Source organism: Tursiops truncatus, chromosome 15, assembly GCF_011762595.2.
Source record: "Tursiops truncatus isolate mTurTru1 chromosome 15, mTurTru1.mat.Y, whole genome shotgun sequence".
Lineage (NCBI taxonomy): Eukaryota > Metazoa > Chordata > Mammalia > Artiodactyla > Delphinidae > Tursiops > Tursiops truncatus.
In genome coordinates this window covers 16,544,936-16,561,568 of record NC_047048.1, presented here as the reverse complement: position 1 = coordinate 16,561,568, position 16,633 = coordinate 16,544,936, and the positions used below count along the sequence as shown (strand labels likewise).

Genomic DNA, 16,633 nt, shown 5'->3' with positions numbered 1-16,633 from the left:
GTCTGGAGCCAGTTTTTCCTCACCTCCAACTTGCGCCCTCTGATGGTCTCACTTGGAACAGCCAGGGGCTAAGGAGACTCCTAGCCATGGACGGGGCTCGACCACAGAGCCCTGGCACCAAAACAGCTTTGTTCCTGAGTGCCTCGCCGCCCCAATCGCCAAGCTACAGCTAATAAACATACACTCTAAGTAAAGTTAGTGTAGTTCTATGCAAAGGCAGCTTCAAGACCCCTCTTCCAACCAGACCTCTTAAGTCCCCCTGCCGAAATTCTAGAGTCTCATGTTCTTGGGACCCCCGCAAGAGGCCTTATCAGAAACTCGTGAGTCACTGTCCTGCTTGGCGTTGCCCCAGGAGTACTTCACGTTTCAGAACCTTAAGCCTGGTCTCCCTTTAGGGTCTAAAGGAAAGAGATGGAGAGGAATTTCAGATTGTAGTCACTGAATTTCCTCAGTACTATTGAGCAGCTACTATATGCCTGACATTGTGCTGGGTGTCAGGCAACTGCAGATTTACCTACCCTCATAGAGCTTAGCTGAAGGAGCTTTTGCATGCAAAAGGTGCACCTGTGAAATGAAAAGGCAAGCCACTGATTGGAAGGAAGCATTTGCAAAGCATGTATCTGACAAAGGACTTCTATCCAGATGTATAAAGAACTCTTAAAACTCAGTAAGACAAAAACACAATTTTTTAAGTGGGCAAAAGATTTGAACAGACATCTCACAAAAGAAGATATACGCATAGCACAGGGAGATCAGCTCGGTGCTTTGCGACCACCTAGAGGGGGGATGAGGAGGGTGGGAGGAAGATGCAAGAGGGAGGGGATATGGGGATATACGTATGCATATAGCTGATTCAGTTTGTTATACAGCAGAAACTAACACGACACTGTAAAGGAATTATACTCCAATAAAGATGTTAAAAAAAGATATATGAATGGCCAACAAGTATATGACACCATTGGTCATTATGGAAGAAAGAATTAAAAACACATTAAGATACAACTATACTAGAATAGCTTAAAAAAATAAACGCACTGGGACTTCCCTGGCAGTCCGGTGGTTAAGACCCTGCACTTCCACTGCAGCGGGCATGTGTTCGATCCCTGGGTGGGAAATAAGATCCTGCATGCCGCAAGGCGTGGCCTAAATAAAGAAATAAATACCCTGATAAAGTACTGGAAATGATATGAATGTTTGTGGGAATGCAAAGAGTACAGCTACTTTGAGAAACAATTAGGCAGTTTCTTTAAAAATTAAACATACAGGGCTTCCCTGGTGACACAGTGATTAAGAATCCGCCTGCCAATGCAGGGGACACGAGTTTGAGCCCTGGTCCGGGAAGATCCCACATGCCACAACTACTGAGCCTGCATGCCACAACTACTGAAGCCTGTGTGCCTAGAGCCCATGCTCCACAACATGAGAAGCCACCGCAATGAGAAGCCTGTGCACAGCAACGAAGAGTAGCCCCCACTCGCCACAACTAGAGAAAGCCCGCACGCAGCAACGAAGACCCAACGCAGCCAAAAATAAATAAATTAAATAAATTAAAAAAAAATTAAACATACACTTCCCATATGACCCAGCAACTCCACTACTAGGTATCTATCAACAAAAAATGAAAACATATCCAAACAAAAGCCTGTATGTGAATGTCCATAGAAGCATTATTCATCATAGCCAAAAAAATTGAAAAAAACCCATGTATCCATCGACAGGTGAATAGTATATTCATACAGTGGAACACTGCTCAATGATACATACAGTATGGGTAAATCTCATAAACACTGTGCTAAGTGAGAGACCTCAGACACAAAAGACTGCATACTGTATTATTCCATTCATATAAAATACAGAAAAGGCAAAACTAATGTGACAGAAAGCAGATTAGTGGTTGCCTGGGGCCAGGGGGAGGAGGAGGTACAAAGAGGCACCAGGAAACGTCTGCAGGACTGTGGACATTTACTAAAACTCATTGAACTGTAGACTTAAAATGAGTGACTGCTGAGGCATGTAAATTAAATTCCATTAAGCTAAAAAAAAATTAAAAATCTGTAGTCCAAACACAGTACCTCTGGACATTAATGAAAATAAAACTTTCTGGTTATAAAGACAAATATTTTGATGCTAATTGGTTTTGGCAAATGGGAAAAATATTTGGTCCTTCCCCAAGTATAGGTGACATTTATTTATTTATTTATTTATTTATGGCCACGCCTGCATGTCATGCAGGATCTTAGTTCCCCCACCAGGGATCGAACCTGTGCCCCCTGCAGTGAAAGTGCTGAGTCCTAACCACTGGACCACCAGGGAATTCCCCCAGGTGCCTTTTTTTTTTTTTTTTTTTTGGCTGAGTCAGGTCTTAGTTGTGGTTCACGGGATCTTTATTGAGGCATGCAGGATCTTTTCGTTATGGCACGCAGTCTGGGTTTCTCTCTAGTTGTGGCGCTCGGGTTTCTCTCTAGTTGTGGCGCTCGGGCTTCTCTCTAGTTGTGGCGTGCGGGTTTTCTCTCTTTCACCCATGCGCGTGGGTTCCAGGGCGCATGGGCTCTGTAGTTTGTGGCATGTGGGCTCTCCCCGTTGAGGCACGCAAGCTCAATAGTTGTGGTGCGAGGACCTAGTTGCGCCACGGCATATGGGATCTTAGTTCCCTGACCAGGGATCGTACCAGCGTTCCCCTGCATTGAAAGGCGGATTCTTTACCACTGGACCAGAAGGGAAGTCCCCCCACCCCACCCCCTGCCCAAGGTGCCTTTTAATTTTATGGATCTCTCGATTAAAATTCCTTGAAGTTCAGATAAATAAATATGTCTGTACAGTTCTCTTGGTTTCAACTGGAGCCCACCTTTTGCTCTATTAGCTTTGGAAATTGTGGTTTGTGAAATATAAGTACATGTGGAATTTCTTGGAAAAAAAAGTTCATCCATGACAAGTGCCACAAAAAAGTCTGGCATGTGGGTATTATAAGGACCTGATAGCAGGGGCATTTGACCTGGTCAGGGGGGTTTGAGAGCCTCTCTGAAGAAATGGTCCCTGAGCTCTGCAAACAAAAGAAAAGCAAAGAGCATTTTGCTCAACATCCAAGTCTACAAAGATTAACCTGCTGCAGCAGCTGACCAACAGCGCACTCGGTGCTTCAGATGCAGAGATTAAGCAGATAACGGGATGAAGCACTCTGCTCCAGACGGAGGAAATTAAGGAGAACAGGATGCTTGTGCTCTGGATAAACAGGCTTTTAGGTAGCTAATATGCATTTCAGGAAGAATTCTAACGAACCCAGCTTCTTGCATCTTCCCATACATAGAAAAGCACTATAATCATTAACTTGAGAAAACCGCTCTTTGTGACCGGCAGTAATCTTTTACCAAAATGTATATCGATTGCTTGTACTCCCTGACCAAAATATTTACATGTAAACTGGTCTCACCCCCTACCTCTTTGGAGCAGTTTTTCAGAGCTATCTGAGAGGCTGTCTCCCAGGCTATAGTCCCCAGTAAGTCCCTGAATAAAACCTCAGATGTGGGGGAGGGGCGGTCATTGACTTTCCAGGAGGGAAAGAAGAGCAGTCCAAGCAGCAGAAAGCATGTGCAAAGGTCCTGCCACAGAAGGCAGCCTAATGAACACCAGGGTCTGAAAGCAGTGCAGTGTGGAGAGCAGTGAGAGAGGGAGGCTGGCTGGGGAGCGGGCGGGGAGCGGGCAGGGAGCAGTCTTCAACAGGCCCACCTGGTTTTCCGTCTGGCTCTGCATTCCGTGGCCGTGTGGTCTGGGACAGGTTAATTCATCTTAGCTTGTTTCTCTTCTGTAAAATGGGAATAATAACACCTGCCTCCCAGGATTGCTCTGAGGATGAATGAGAGTAGGAAAAGTGCCAAGCTGTGGCACCAGATCAGGGCTCCTTAAAGTTTTTTTTTTTTTTTTTTTGCGGTACGCGGGCTTCTCACTGTTGTGGCCTCTCCCGTTGCGGAGCACAGGCTCCGGACGCGCAGGCTCAGCGGCCATGGCTCACGGGCCCAGCCGCTCCGCGGCATGTGGGATCTTCCCGGACCGGGGCACGAACCCGTGTCCCCTGTATCGGCAGGCGGACTCTCAACCACTGCGCCACCAGGGAAGCCCTCCTTAAAGTTTTGAATGTTTCTAATCAGGGGAGTTTTAGAAAGATTCCCTGACGAGTGATCAATCTCTTTGATCAAAAGGATGAATAATCACTCTCATCATCGAAGAAATGCAAATCCTTTTACAATGAGTAGTCTTTCCGTATCTTCCCCAGATTAAGCACTGGGGAAGAAAAGAGGAAACTGGAACCTTCTAGCACTTGCTAATGGATTTATAAAGAGGTCCAGTTACTTGTACTCAAGAGAAAATGGGTAGGTGCACATCCAATGATCTGTGATTCCATTCCTGGATATAAACCTGAGAAAAATCCCACTCGGGGTCACCACAATATTGCCTGTGATAGCAACATACTGGGGGGCTAGAACGGGGTTTGGTTACAAGTGACAGAAATCCTCCAATAGCAGTGATTTTTTTTTTTTTTTTTTTTTTGGCCACACGGCTTGCAGGATCTTAGTCCCTGGCTAGGTTTTGAACCCGGGCCCCAGCAGTAAAAGTGCCAAGTCCTAACCACTGGACCACCAGGGAATTACCACCCGATAGCAGTGATTTAAACAAGACAGGAAGTTCCCCTTCTCGCCAAAGCCCAGAGGTCAGTAGTGCAGGGATGGTAAGACGCTGCATGGAAGCTCAGACCCAGGCGCCTTCTCTCCTTGTCCTGCCCTGCATGGCTTCCTTCCCCAAGGTCACCTTGTGTCAGTAGGGATGCTCCACTTCCAGTGAGCAGCAGGAAGAAAGCCAAAGAGAGGGGCACACACTGCCCGCTTAGGAACGTGTCCTGGAAGTCGCACACCTTCGTCTGAATTGGCATTTGGCCACACTTGGCTACAGTGGAGGCTGGCAAGCACTGTCTTCATTCTGAATTCTCTGTGTTTTGCTAAAAACCAGGGGTTCTGTTACCCTGGGAGGAGGAAGAATAGGTGTGAGGGGACAACAAATGGTCTGAGCCACAGGGGTCATGGGGAGGGCGTGGTCACGGGAAGGACAGAGAGACAGAAATCCTCAAATATACACAAGTTGAATGTATTCCCGTTTATTCTGTTGAGATTGAACATATTTTAATTTTAACGTGTTCAGACTTATTAATGGGCATAAAATATCTGAAAAAAATGAGTTATACCATATCACGGATTATTTAAATGTTAAAAAATTTTCTTTCTATATTTCCCACATTGTAAGTTCAAAGGAATACCACATTCCAACGAAAAACTCTTTAAAGAGAGTGATATGTTTTTGCCAAAATTATACCACCTATCAGTGGAAAATTCATGGCTTTATTAGTAGACGGTGCTGAGAAAACTGGCTCATTATATGGTGAAACTAAAACTTGGATCTCATAGACAAAGGTGAATTTCAAATAGTTTAAAAGTAGTATTCAACATTTCAGCAGCCAGTACAGCCTGGCATTAACCAATGAGAACAAATATTTGACCATGCAAAGCAGATGCCAGTACATACCAGTGTGTACTGGCTGGACTTCAGCCCGATATTAGTGGCCTAAATGTGAAAGAAAAGCTAATAAACTAACAGAAGAAAAACGTAAAATATCTTAACTACTTTTAAATAAGAAATCAAAAAGCAACAAAATAGTTAATTCATCTACATTAAAATTAAGAATTTCTGTTCAGTGAAGGACACCCCTCAATATACAAACACAAGTGCCGTTTTGAGAGTTTTTTGCAACTGCCCAGGAATATACGAAGAACTTTTGAGAGTAAACAAACAAAAAAAAGATAGGAAGCCCCCATGAGAAAATGAGCAATTCACACAAAGGGAAACCAGAAAAGCTGACAGGTATATAAAGAAATTCCCCAAATTACTGGTGATCAGATGAATGTACATTAAAATACAGCACAACTTTACACCCAGCAGACCAGCAAAAATTAGAAAGTTGGGCAGTAGCAAGTGCTGGTGAGGATGAGGAGAAATAGGAAGCTTTAAGTGGGAGAGTCAATGACCATTCTGAAAACAAATAGAGAAATTAACCTGTCCGACCCATATTCCCGTCCTGGGTACCTCTGCCAGAGAACTTTTCACAAAATATGGAAGGGGACACATAAAAAGAGGTTCATGCTGAGGAGTTGGAGGCACCCAGGTGTCCACCACTTAGCAAACGTGTAAACAAAATGCAGTTGACACCCACCATGGAACACCTCAGAGCAGTTCAAAGAAATAAAGCTGATGTAGCATAAGCAACACAGGTCGAGTGAAAAAAGCTACAAGATCTACAGCATGATACTACATGTGGAAAAAGTATATGCACACGCACAACATGGCATTTTTCGAGGATACATTCACATTCAAAAACATGTAATCAACACATTAAAATGGACGCTTACGGGAGAGGATGGAGTGAAGGGGAAAAGCCATAAAACCAGAGAAGCCTTGCGTGGACTGGAATCCTGAGATCCAAAACGAAAAGGCTCAAGGTGCTCAATTATGCCTTAAATAATGTGTGTGCAACAGGAAGGTGGCTTGAAAGGGTCCTGGGGTGAGGAAGACACCCAAGCCTGAGAATTTACTATATTCTTCAAAAGAATAACCCATCGTCTGCCTCTGCTGAAGCTAATACACGTGTGAGCTCGATCCTCTAGTTTCCTGCAGGCTGAGGAGCCACACCCCTGTATGTGCCTCAAGCAAACTTCACCCCCACCCCCTGGTGACACTGAGGCCACTGCTGGTCCTGGACGTGGCATAAATGCCAGGCCTGGAATCCCATACCAGGGATTTCATGTTGATTTCAACTCACTCTTTCAATAGGAGCAGTCTCATAAAGAGACATTTCGATAAAGGAAAGGGTGATGGTGGAGGAAAGGGTGAGGGTAAGGGATACCTTCTCCATGTCCCAGGGGACTGCAAAACTCAGCACACCCTGTGGATGGAGCCACAGTCCTCCCAGGGCAGCAAGGACCACCACACAACTAATCAGGTAGCTAACGGCTGGAAACCAGGGTCGACGGGGCGGGGCGGGGGTGGTCCAAGCTCACCCCTTGATTTTGCTTCCGCTTGAGGATACGTTCTACCTCAGTTTCAGCGAGCCCTTATGGGGCCAAAAGGGGGCAGCCGCTCTCCCCAAGTCCAAGCTGGGCCTCTAAACAGGGAGTGGGGTTTCAGCTCCAGACCTCGATGAGGTCCCCGGATTCCATGCCCAGATCAGCCGGCAGCTCCTTGCCTGAAAGCTTTGTCCCATCGAAGAAGAAGGAGAGCTTGCGGCCCGAGAGTCCCATGGCCTCCTCGTAGCGGGACATGAGGGTCTTGAGAGGAGAATCCTGGATGGAGAGGAAAAACTGGATGTAAGAATTTGAAAAGAGGGGCTGAGGAGAACTTGTAGGGACAGACAGAGGACTTGCGACAGGGAGGACAAGGGGACAAGTCAAGTCAGAGCCCACGGAGGGAAAGGCAACTGGCTGAAGAGGCCAGCGGCAAGCTGGTTCCTCTCTAGGGAGCTGGGCCACAGAGCCCAGGACTGGGATGTCGGCTGTGGGTCAGGCAGGTTCTCCAAAGCCGGTCTCCTCACCTACGATGGAGGCATGAATCACAAGGAGGAAGCCAGCCGGGCTCTGGCTTCTGACCCAAGCTGGGGGCCAGGCGCTCCCACTGAAATGGATGTATAACCCTAGCCAAGTGCTATGGGTTGATTGTGTCCCCCAAAAAAGATACCTTGTGGTCTTAACCCCTGGTAAATGTGCATGTGACCTCATTTGGAAGATGTTATCAAGATAAGATGAGGTCATACTCGATTACAGTGGGCACTAAGGCAACAGGACTGGTGTGCTTATACGAGAAAACAGACACACAGAGAGACACACAGTGAGAACGTCATGTGAGGAAAGAGGCAGAGACTGGAGTGATGCAGCTGGGAGCCAAGGACTGCCAGCCACCACCAGAAGCTAGGAGGAAGCAAGGAAGGATTCTACCTAGAGTCTCTGAAGGAGCATGACCCTGCTGACAACTTTTCTTTTTTTATAGTTGATTTACAATATTTTATTAGTTACAGGTTTACAACATCATGATTCAATATTTTTATAGATTATACTCTATTTAAAATTATTATAAAATAATGGCTATATTCCCCTCTTCTGTCCAATATATCTTTTTTTTTAACATCTCTATTGGAGTATAATTGCTTTACAATGGTGTGTTAGTTTCTACTTTATAACAAAGTGAATCAGCTATACATAAACATATATCCCCATATCTCCTCCTTCTTGCATCTCCCTCCCACTCTCCCTATCCCACCCCTCTAGGTGGACACAAAGCACCGAGCTGATCTCCCCGTGCTATGCAGCTGCTTCCCACTAGCTATCTATTTTATATTTGGTAGTGTATATATGTCATTGCCACTCTCTCACTTCGTCCCACCTGCTGACAACTTGATTTCGAACCTGTAGCCTCCAGAACTGTGAAAGAATACATTTCTATTGTTTTAAGCCACCTAGTTTGTTGTATTTTGTTATAGCAGCTCTCAGAAACTAATATGGCCAAGTTACTCCACCTCTATAGAGGTTGGCTTCCGTATTTGTTAGATGAGGGTAACAACAGTGCTTTCCCATATAAGATTGTTGTGAAATTCAATAATATCCTGAATGTGAAGTAAATATCCTTAGCACAGGGACTGTCACTTCTTTTGTAATTACGATGGGTTTTATTGGTTACTGTCCAAGGGTGATTTTGACTTCAACCAGGAGTTAGGAGACCAGAGCCAGGCTCCCAGCAGAAGGGGGAGGGAAATTGAACACTGGGCTTTTTCCACTATCTAGGATGGGTGGGGACCCAAGACCACAGAGGGCAGTGACTCCATCCTCCACCCACTGACACGAGACCACAGAGCACGGGGCAAGGGGCACAGAGAGCCAACTCCCCCACTCACTCGAGGCAGCGAGACTTCCAGCAGCTGGTGCTTCTCCTTCCCCTGCACCCGCAGCTGGAGCAGGTGGGACTTCTCTGTGACATCCGGAGAACTTGCTAGCACCACGCAGTCTGTGGGGGGCAGGATCGGGAAGCCAGGCCTAAGCGGGGGTTGGAAGCAGGGTCCCCTCTGGGCCTCTTCCCATATCCCCTCCCTGTGGCAAAAGCCTCCTCAAGCCTCCCTGCCTTCCTCTCACCAATGATGTCAGCCACTCCAAGCTTTAGGGTCCTGGGGGTGGCGGTAGGGGACAGCTCTGTCTCTCCGAAGAGCAAGAGGATCCTGCTTGGGGACACCCCAAGACGGCCGGCCATGTGGTCCACCACGCTCTGGAGGGGCTCCGACTGGGAGGGGGACAAGAAGTGAAGGAGGCCTTCCTGCCTTGATGTGCTTCCCCCCACCCACCCCCAGTTTCTGGCCTTAACTACTTGCTGAATTCCTCATCTGTGAGTTCCACCATATTTACCTGGCAAGGCATAAAATAAAATCATGTTAATAAGGGGTTCAGGCAAGTGACACAAAGACACGAAGCAGCCATGAGTTAGGAGAGAAAAGGGAGTGGTGGGGATTGCGGCCAACCAGAACCAGATACGCCCCATCTAAACAGGCCAGCTGTTCCGCAGTTCCAGCTGATTGGTACCATGTAGGAATATGGGCCAGGTACTGTATCTTCCTATTTAAGAGAAACCAGAAATCTGGACCCTGGTACAAAATCACCCATTGCAAAGGTTGGCGATGAACTCATATGTTCATGTGAGTCATACATGGGACTTCCCTGGGGGTCCAGTGGTTAAGACTCCACGCTTCCACTGCAGGGGGTGCGGGATCGATCCCTGGTTGGGGAAGTTCTGCATGCCGTGAAGTGCAGCCAAAAAAATAAATAAATAAAAGCACCGTACAGCACAAAAGAAGAAGAAGCATGGGACTTCCCTAATGGTCCAGTGGCTAAGATTCTGCGTTCCCAATGCAGGGGGTTCGATCCCTGGTCAGGGAACTAAGATCTCGCATGCCACACAGCAGGGGCAAAAAAAAAAAAAGAAGAAGAAGAAGAAGCACAGTTGATAAGGCCATGGGCTGCCAGTTCACAAGCCCTAGCTTAGTTGCTTGCCTGATGCATGGTTACTGCTCGATAAATGGTCACTTCTGTTATCATTCTTGTTTTGGAATTGGAGTCATCCCTACAAAAAGAGTAGCCTTCATCAGGAAGCTAGCGGGGATCGGAATGACCAAGTGACATCTGGGTGTCCAAGGCAGTAAGAGCAAGCACAAGAGGGAAGCACAGGGTCCGAGGGAAGGAAAGAGGGAGGGATGCACCCTGGGGAGGGGCTACCAAGCAAAGCTGCTTAGGATGTTTTAGTGGAGCCTTGAAAACGGGTGGGAAGTTTGCCAGAAAGAGAGGGGAGAGGGAGGAAAAAAATCTCCCAAGGGGAAGAGTGAGCACAAAGGCGCACAGGGCTGAACAAGCGCTGGGCAGCTCCAGACAGCAGGATGGGCACAGGAAGCCACGGTCCCTCTGCCCAGACACCACAGTCTCTCCACAGACAGTTCCTGGGACCCTTCTCCCAGGCTCTTCAGGCACTTACCATTCTGACGGGCAATCTGATCAGGTCAGCCCGGCACTGGATTTTGAGCGGCAAGAGCCGAGGGTTCTCTGGGAGAGTGGGCCCCTCCAGTAGGACCACCTCATCTTCTTGGCTCAGGTGGTCCTGGCCCTGGGGCTGCTTGGGACTCAGGCAGGAACGGAGATCTTGGAGGCGCTTGTTCACCTCTCTGGGGTGCAGAAGGAACTGTGGGTCAGTCAGGGTGGGCCCCTCCACCCTGCCCCTCTCCACCCCGCCCAGAGCCCCCTGCCCCTGGCACCTTAACTTCTGGAGTGCCCGAGCATGCTTCCTGCTGTTGGTCCGGGGCAGACGTGGAGGCAAAGGTGAGGTGTCCTGAACCCTGTAGAGATAAAAGAGGGACAGGATGGAGAAAGAGGTGAGACCCCAGCCCCACACCTCTCCTCATGGGACCCCTGGGGACCAGAGGGGTACCTGGAGAATCAAGAGAGAGCATCTTCCGGTGACATCCATCTTATGGGAAGACAGGGGGAGGTAAGGACAGGGAAAACCTGAGTCATAATTTTTATATTTATATGACCCAAATATGAGGGAGGAGAATGCCTAACTTTTAAGATAAGTTACTTCCCAGGTAAATGTCTGATAACATCCAAATGACACCAAGCACTTACTATCGGCCAAGGGTTAACTCTTAATTTACCCCAAAATTCTGACCCAGGTACCACTATTATCCCCATTTTACAGAAGAGAAAATTGAAGCACAGAGAGGCTGGCTAAGAGACAGCTGCCGGATTTGAACCACAGGGCAGTGTGCAGAGCCACACCCTTCACCCCTGCATCACTACTTTCTTAGACAAAAAGCTGAAATCTCCACTTCCTGGCGGGTCCTGAGGGCCCGCTGTCATCCTCTGATGGGGCTCACCTCTTCTTTGCCCCAAGGAGAGCTTCATTCCTCACCTGAGCCTCAAGACTCCTTCCGTCCTTCTCCTTACCCTTTGAGGAGGCAGCCAAGGTTCTGCCTGCCTCAGCCTAGCCCCCCCAACTCCCTTGCTGCTCCAGCGGCCCCAGGGCCCTCGCCTCACTCACAGTAACATCTCTTTCTTCTCTTCTCCATCCCTACTCCTCAGCTTCTTCTTCCAGGGAGAATTGGGACGTGGGGAATCCTCAGCGTGGAGACTGCTGGAATCTGCCATGTCCGCCTCTGGGGACAGAGCAGGAGGAAGTGGAAAGGGTTAGCCAAGAGAGGGCAGCGGGAGGCCAAGGAGAGACAAGTCAGGGGCTTCAGAAGGTTCTGAGAAAGGCGGAGACTAAGGGAGCCCCAGACACACACCATCACTGGGGAAGGGCTCAAGGGGTGTGAGTCAAAAGGGAAAAGCCTACCTCAGAGAGAAGAATGAACTGGAGCCTGACAGATTAGAGCAAGAGAGTGTCAGAACTTCGTGCTAAGGCATGAGACAGTGGTGAGTGTGGACAGTCGGAAAGTGGCTCACCCCAACTGGAGCATGCTCTTCTCACTTTTGATCACATGCACCCCACAAATGAAGAACACTGAGCACACAACCCGGAAGATAGGTATTTACTTAATACACATATACTACTTACTATACAGGGACATACTATTATATATGTTATGAAACATACACTAAAACAAATGTCAAAGGATGGGTTTTTTTTCTGATATTTTTCTTATTTTCTTCCCATACTCAGTTTGGTGGGCACAGAGAGACTGTGACTCTGGGGTGGAGGAGGGGGTGTGGGGCAGGGAGGGAATGAGGTAAAGAGGTAAGTATAGGCCTTCTGAGCCTACGTTTCTCAAATTTCATCCGTGTGTCATGGCCATATTTTGCCATATCTCTGTATTATTTAATATCTTTCTTTCTTTCTTAAGTTAATTTATTTATTTTTAGCTGCGTTGGGTCTTCGTTGCTGCGTGTGGGCTTTCTCTAGTTGCGGCGAGCGGGGGTACTCTTCGTTGCGTGCGCGGGCTTCTCATTGTGGTGGCTTCTCTTGCTGCGGAGCTCAGGCTCTAGGCGCGCAGGCTTCAGTAGCTGTGGCATGTGGGCTCAGCAGTTGTGGCTCGCAGCCTCTAGAGTGCAGGCTCAGTAGCTGCGGCGCACGGGCTTAGTTGCTCCGTGGCATGTGGGATCTTCCTGGACCAGGGCTCGAACCCGTGTCCCCTGCATTGGCAGGCGGATTCTTAACCACTGTGCCACCAGGGAAGTCCTAATATCTTTCTTTAAATCACTCATTTTAACTTGAATATCTTATAAAAGGAAATCAGGTATAATATTCTAAACTACAGAAGCTCTTTTCCATTTGCTTGCCACACGATCATCATTAACCATAAGATAATTACTCTGAATACAAAACAGTGATAATGAATCCTAGATCAGTGGTTCTCAGAGGCAATTTTGCCTCCTGGGGGACATGTGGCAATGTCTGTAGACAATTTTGGTTGTCACAATGAGGGGAGGAAGGGGTTGGGGTATGATACTGGGATCTGGTGGGTAGAGGTCAGGATGTTGCTAAACATCCCACAGGGCACAGGACAGCCCCAAACAAAGAATGATCCAGTCCAAATGTCAGTAGCACCGAGGTTGTGAAATCCTGTCCTAGTAGCTGCCAGAGGCCTGAGATTCTGCGTTTCTGACAAACGCCTGGAAGATACCCAACATTCCTGGGTCCACATTTTGAGTGGCAAGGACAGAGGTGCCTTTGTACTTCTCTGTTCCAGGTACCATATATGCAAACCATATATGTAGTCCAAGAGGGGGCTTTCTATATATTCTCTTTAATTAAGTCTCACCAGAATCCTTTGACATAGGTCCATTTTTTATCCCCATTTTGCTGATGAGGAAATTGAAGCATTGAGAGATTAACTCGCCCAAGGTCACACAGCTACTAAGGGGTAGAACTGGCATTCAAACCAGGCCTGCTGGTTCCCAAATCAGCTCTTAATCACCCTGCCATACTCCCTCATGGTGCAAAAGTCTTAGTCCAAGGTCTGCATTTGCCCACTGGATCGCTTCCCTATTAGACTTGATTCCTACTCACTGCCCTTGAGTGGTTTGCAAAAATCACATCACTGAGGGAGAATAAAGGCTGGGCAGTCCTGAAAAGATTCAAATAACACCCTGCTGGCTCCAGAGTGTTCCCAAGACACTTGTTGAAGATGTAACAAGATGTTACAGATTCTTAACACTTCCCCCTCCCCTGTTCCCAGGATTATAGAATCAGAATCTCTGGGGCTGGCACCTGGAAATCTGTATATTAGCTCACTCTTATGCCTATTAGAGTTGGCGGAAGGGTGTTTTGACAGCATTTTCTGTGCCTTCTGGTTAACAATCCAGCTCCTTTCAGGATTGGAGCTTTTTCTGGCTAGGATGCAGGAGTCACCTCTCCCATGTCCTTCCCCTGAGCCTCAGGAAACAACTAACTGCAGGGATGTAAACTCCAGAAAGTCTCCTCAAAGAGGCCAGCGCTGGGCACCTCTCCCTAGAAGCCCTCCCTTACCTTCCTCAGTCTCTGGGGGGCAGAATTTCAGGAGGGACTTGTGGTCTGGGATGAGGTGGAGGCTGCTTTTCACCTGCAAAGAAAAAGTAGATCAGTCCCAAATCCTCCCTCCACTTAAAGAGAAAACTGGGGTCGATTCTTCCCTCACACCCAAGCCTCCTCCAGCTCCCAAGTCCTCCCTAAGGATGTAGACATTACAGCCCTCCCACAGGGACTCAGGAGCTCAGCTTCCCCAGGATCCAAAATTGGAGTACCCTACCGTACGGTATCACTTATATGTGGAATCTAAAATATGACACAAACGAACATATCTACAAAGCAGAAACAGACTCACAGACATAAAGAACACACTTGTGGTTGCCAAGGGGAAGGGGCGAGGGATGGACTGGGAGTTTGGGGTTAGTAGATGCAAACCATTACATATAGAATGGATGGACAACAAGGTCCTACTGGGTAGCACAGGGAACTATATTCAATGGAAAAGAATATAAAAAAGAATGTGTAGGGCTTCCCTGGTGGCGCAGTGGTTGAGAGTCCGCCTGCCAATGCAGGGGACACGGGTTCATGCCTCAGTCCGGGAAGATCCCACATGCCGCGGAGCGGCTGGGCCCGTGAGCCATGGCCGCTGAGCCTGCGCGTCCGGAGCCTGTGCTCCGCAACGGGAGAGGTCGCGGCAGTGAGAGGCCCGCGCACCGCAAAAAAAAAAAAAAAAAGAATGTGTATACATACATGTATAACTGAATCACTTTGCTATACAGCAGAAATTAACACAACATTGTAAATCAACTACACTTCAATTTAAAAAAATAAGTACTCTGACTCCGACACCCCTTTCCCTAATGCACTGTAAGGATGCAAGGTTAGTTCCCCTTTTTTACGAAGCTGCTAGCCATCCTGCTATCTTAGAATCCTTGGGAATCTCAGCCCCCTAGCTCACCCTACCACGTGGGGACTCCAGCCTCCTGGAGCCCCCAGTTCTCTCTGAACTTCCATGGACCCCAGTCCCCATCTTCCTGGATCTTTAGCAATGGGCCCCAACCTTAAAACCCAGTATGCCCCAAATCCCAGCCCTAGGAGCCTCAACTCTTCTCTGAACCATCAGGGATCCCAAACCCTTAGGCTCTCTATACCCCCGACACTCCAGCTCCTGGGAATCCCAAACTCCCAGCACACTCCAAACCCCTTCACCTCCCCAATTTACAGAAACCCCAGGAACCCTGCCCCCAAGGCTCCTAGCCCCTGCTTCCGTTTAGTCTCCCAAGACCAATCCTAGAACCCTACCCTCAACATTTCTAAACCCAGCCCTTCCGCGCTAGCCCTCTCGGGGACCCGCGTGCACCTTCTCGGAGTACACTGGAACCGCCGGTGCCTCCTCGGGATCCAGCAGCAACTGCCGCCGCCGCCTGACCAAGACCCGAGGGGTTTCAGCCGGCCGTGCGTCCGCCCCTTCGCTGTCACTGTCGCTGTCGTCCCGGGGCGCGGCCGGCACGGGGGGTTCCGGGAGCGGGACCTCGGCCGGGTCCGCAGCGCCCCGCGCCGTTGCGACCTCCAAGACATCCTCATCGCTGTCGCTGACCAAGTCCACAAGCACCGAGTCCAGGGTGCGCCGGGCTGGCGATCGTTGAGCGCCAGGACGCCGGCCACGGCCGCCCCGGGATCCCCGAGCCCCTCGGCCGACACCGCCGCCTCTGGGCCGCCGGCCCTTTTTCCTCACCGGCTCCGCCATGGCACACACCCGGCTGCCACAGTCGCCCGCCTCTAGCCAACTCGCCTGGCCCCCTCCAGCGGCTTCCGCCCTTCATTGGGTGAACTGCCTGCTAGTCAGCACCTCTCCCCGCCCACACCCTCTGGATCCACCTCTCCGCCTTTTCACTGGTCGCTGCACCCGCCCATCACACATTCACCACTGAAACCAAGGCGCCAAAGATTCCAATCAGCCTCGGCGCAATCGGCGTAGGTTTCGACTCGTCCCGGCTCACCCATTGGCCTGACCATCCTTCTACAAAGCCCCGCCCACTGAAGAGAGTCTTTTTCCTGGTAGGTGGAGGAGCGGGGCATCCTGGGAAGTGTAGTCTGCAAGCCCTCAGGCTAGAGTGGAAGGAGTCCGGCTGGGAATTGCTTTTAGAAACCGCAGACCTCACGGGTATCCCGTTTATTCTTTCCCCCAACCGCTTGGTGGGCTGAGTAATTCCGCTCGACGCCGACCCCTCGCACACGACCCCTCCTCACGTACAGAATCCGCACAATACGACCCTGGACCAACACTTCAATACCGCGCAACTCTCCGCATAACCTTCGACAGCATACATACCTTCCCCCACACTGGAGGTCCCGACAGACACTTTTCACGGGCAAAGTCAACCCAACATACACTCTTGCAACACCCTCCCACAACGTACACCTAAGCACAACCCGCCTCACAAACACCTGGAAGGGCAAATACAAGTGAAAAGTAAGAGGCTTAATTCTCCCTGTTGAAAATAAGGGACGTGACTTCTCCCCCTTCTCCCTTTTCTTTCAGAATTTCTTTCTTGGAACTTTTCAA

The 16,633-nt window shown here is 49.0% G+C and overlaps 1 protein-coding gene across 1 annotated transcript; it reads right to left on the bottom strand.

Moving 5' to 3' along the window:
* Positions 1 to 5,111: 5,111 nt before the first annotated feature.
* On the bottom strand, positions 5,112 to 15,870 carry NFATC2IP (nuclear factor of activated T cells 2 interacting protein). Its single transcript, XM_033839596.2, has 8 exons — positions 15,428 to 15,870; positions 14,089 to 14,161; positions 11,662 to 11,776; positions 10,877 to 10,957; positions 10,600 to 10,786; positions 9,216 to 9,360; positions 8,981 to 9,090; positions 5,112 to 7,379 (listed from the first exon to the last, which is right to left on the bottom strand). The coding sequence occupies exons 1-8, from the start codon at positions 15,812 to 15,814 to the stop codon at positions 7,221 to 7,223; spliced, it is 1,257 nt and encodes a 418-aa protein (XP_033695487.1). The 5' UTR covers positions 15,815 to 15,870; the 3' UTR covers positions 5,112 to 7,220.
* Positions 15,871 to 16,633: the final 763 nt, after the last annotated feature.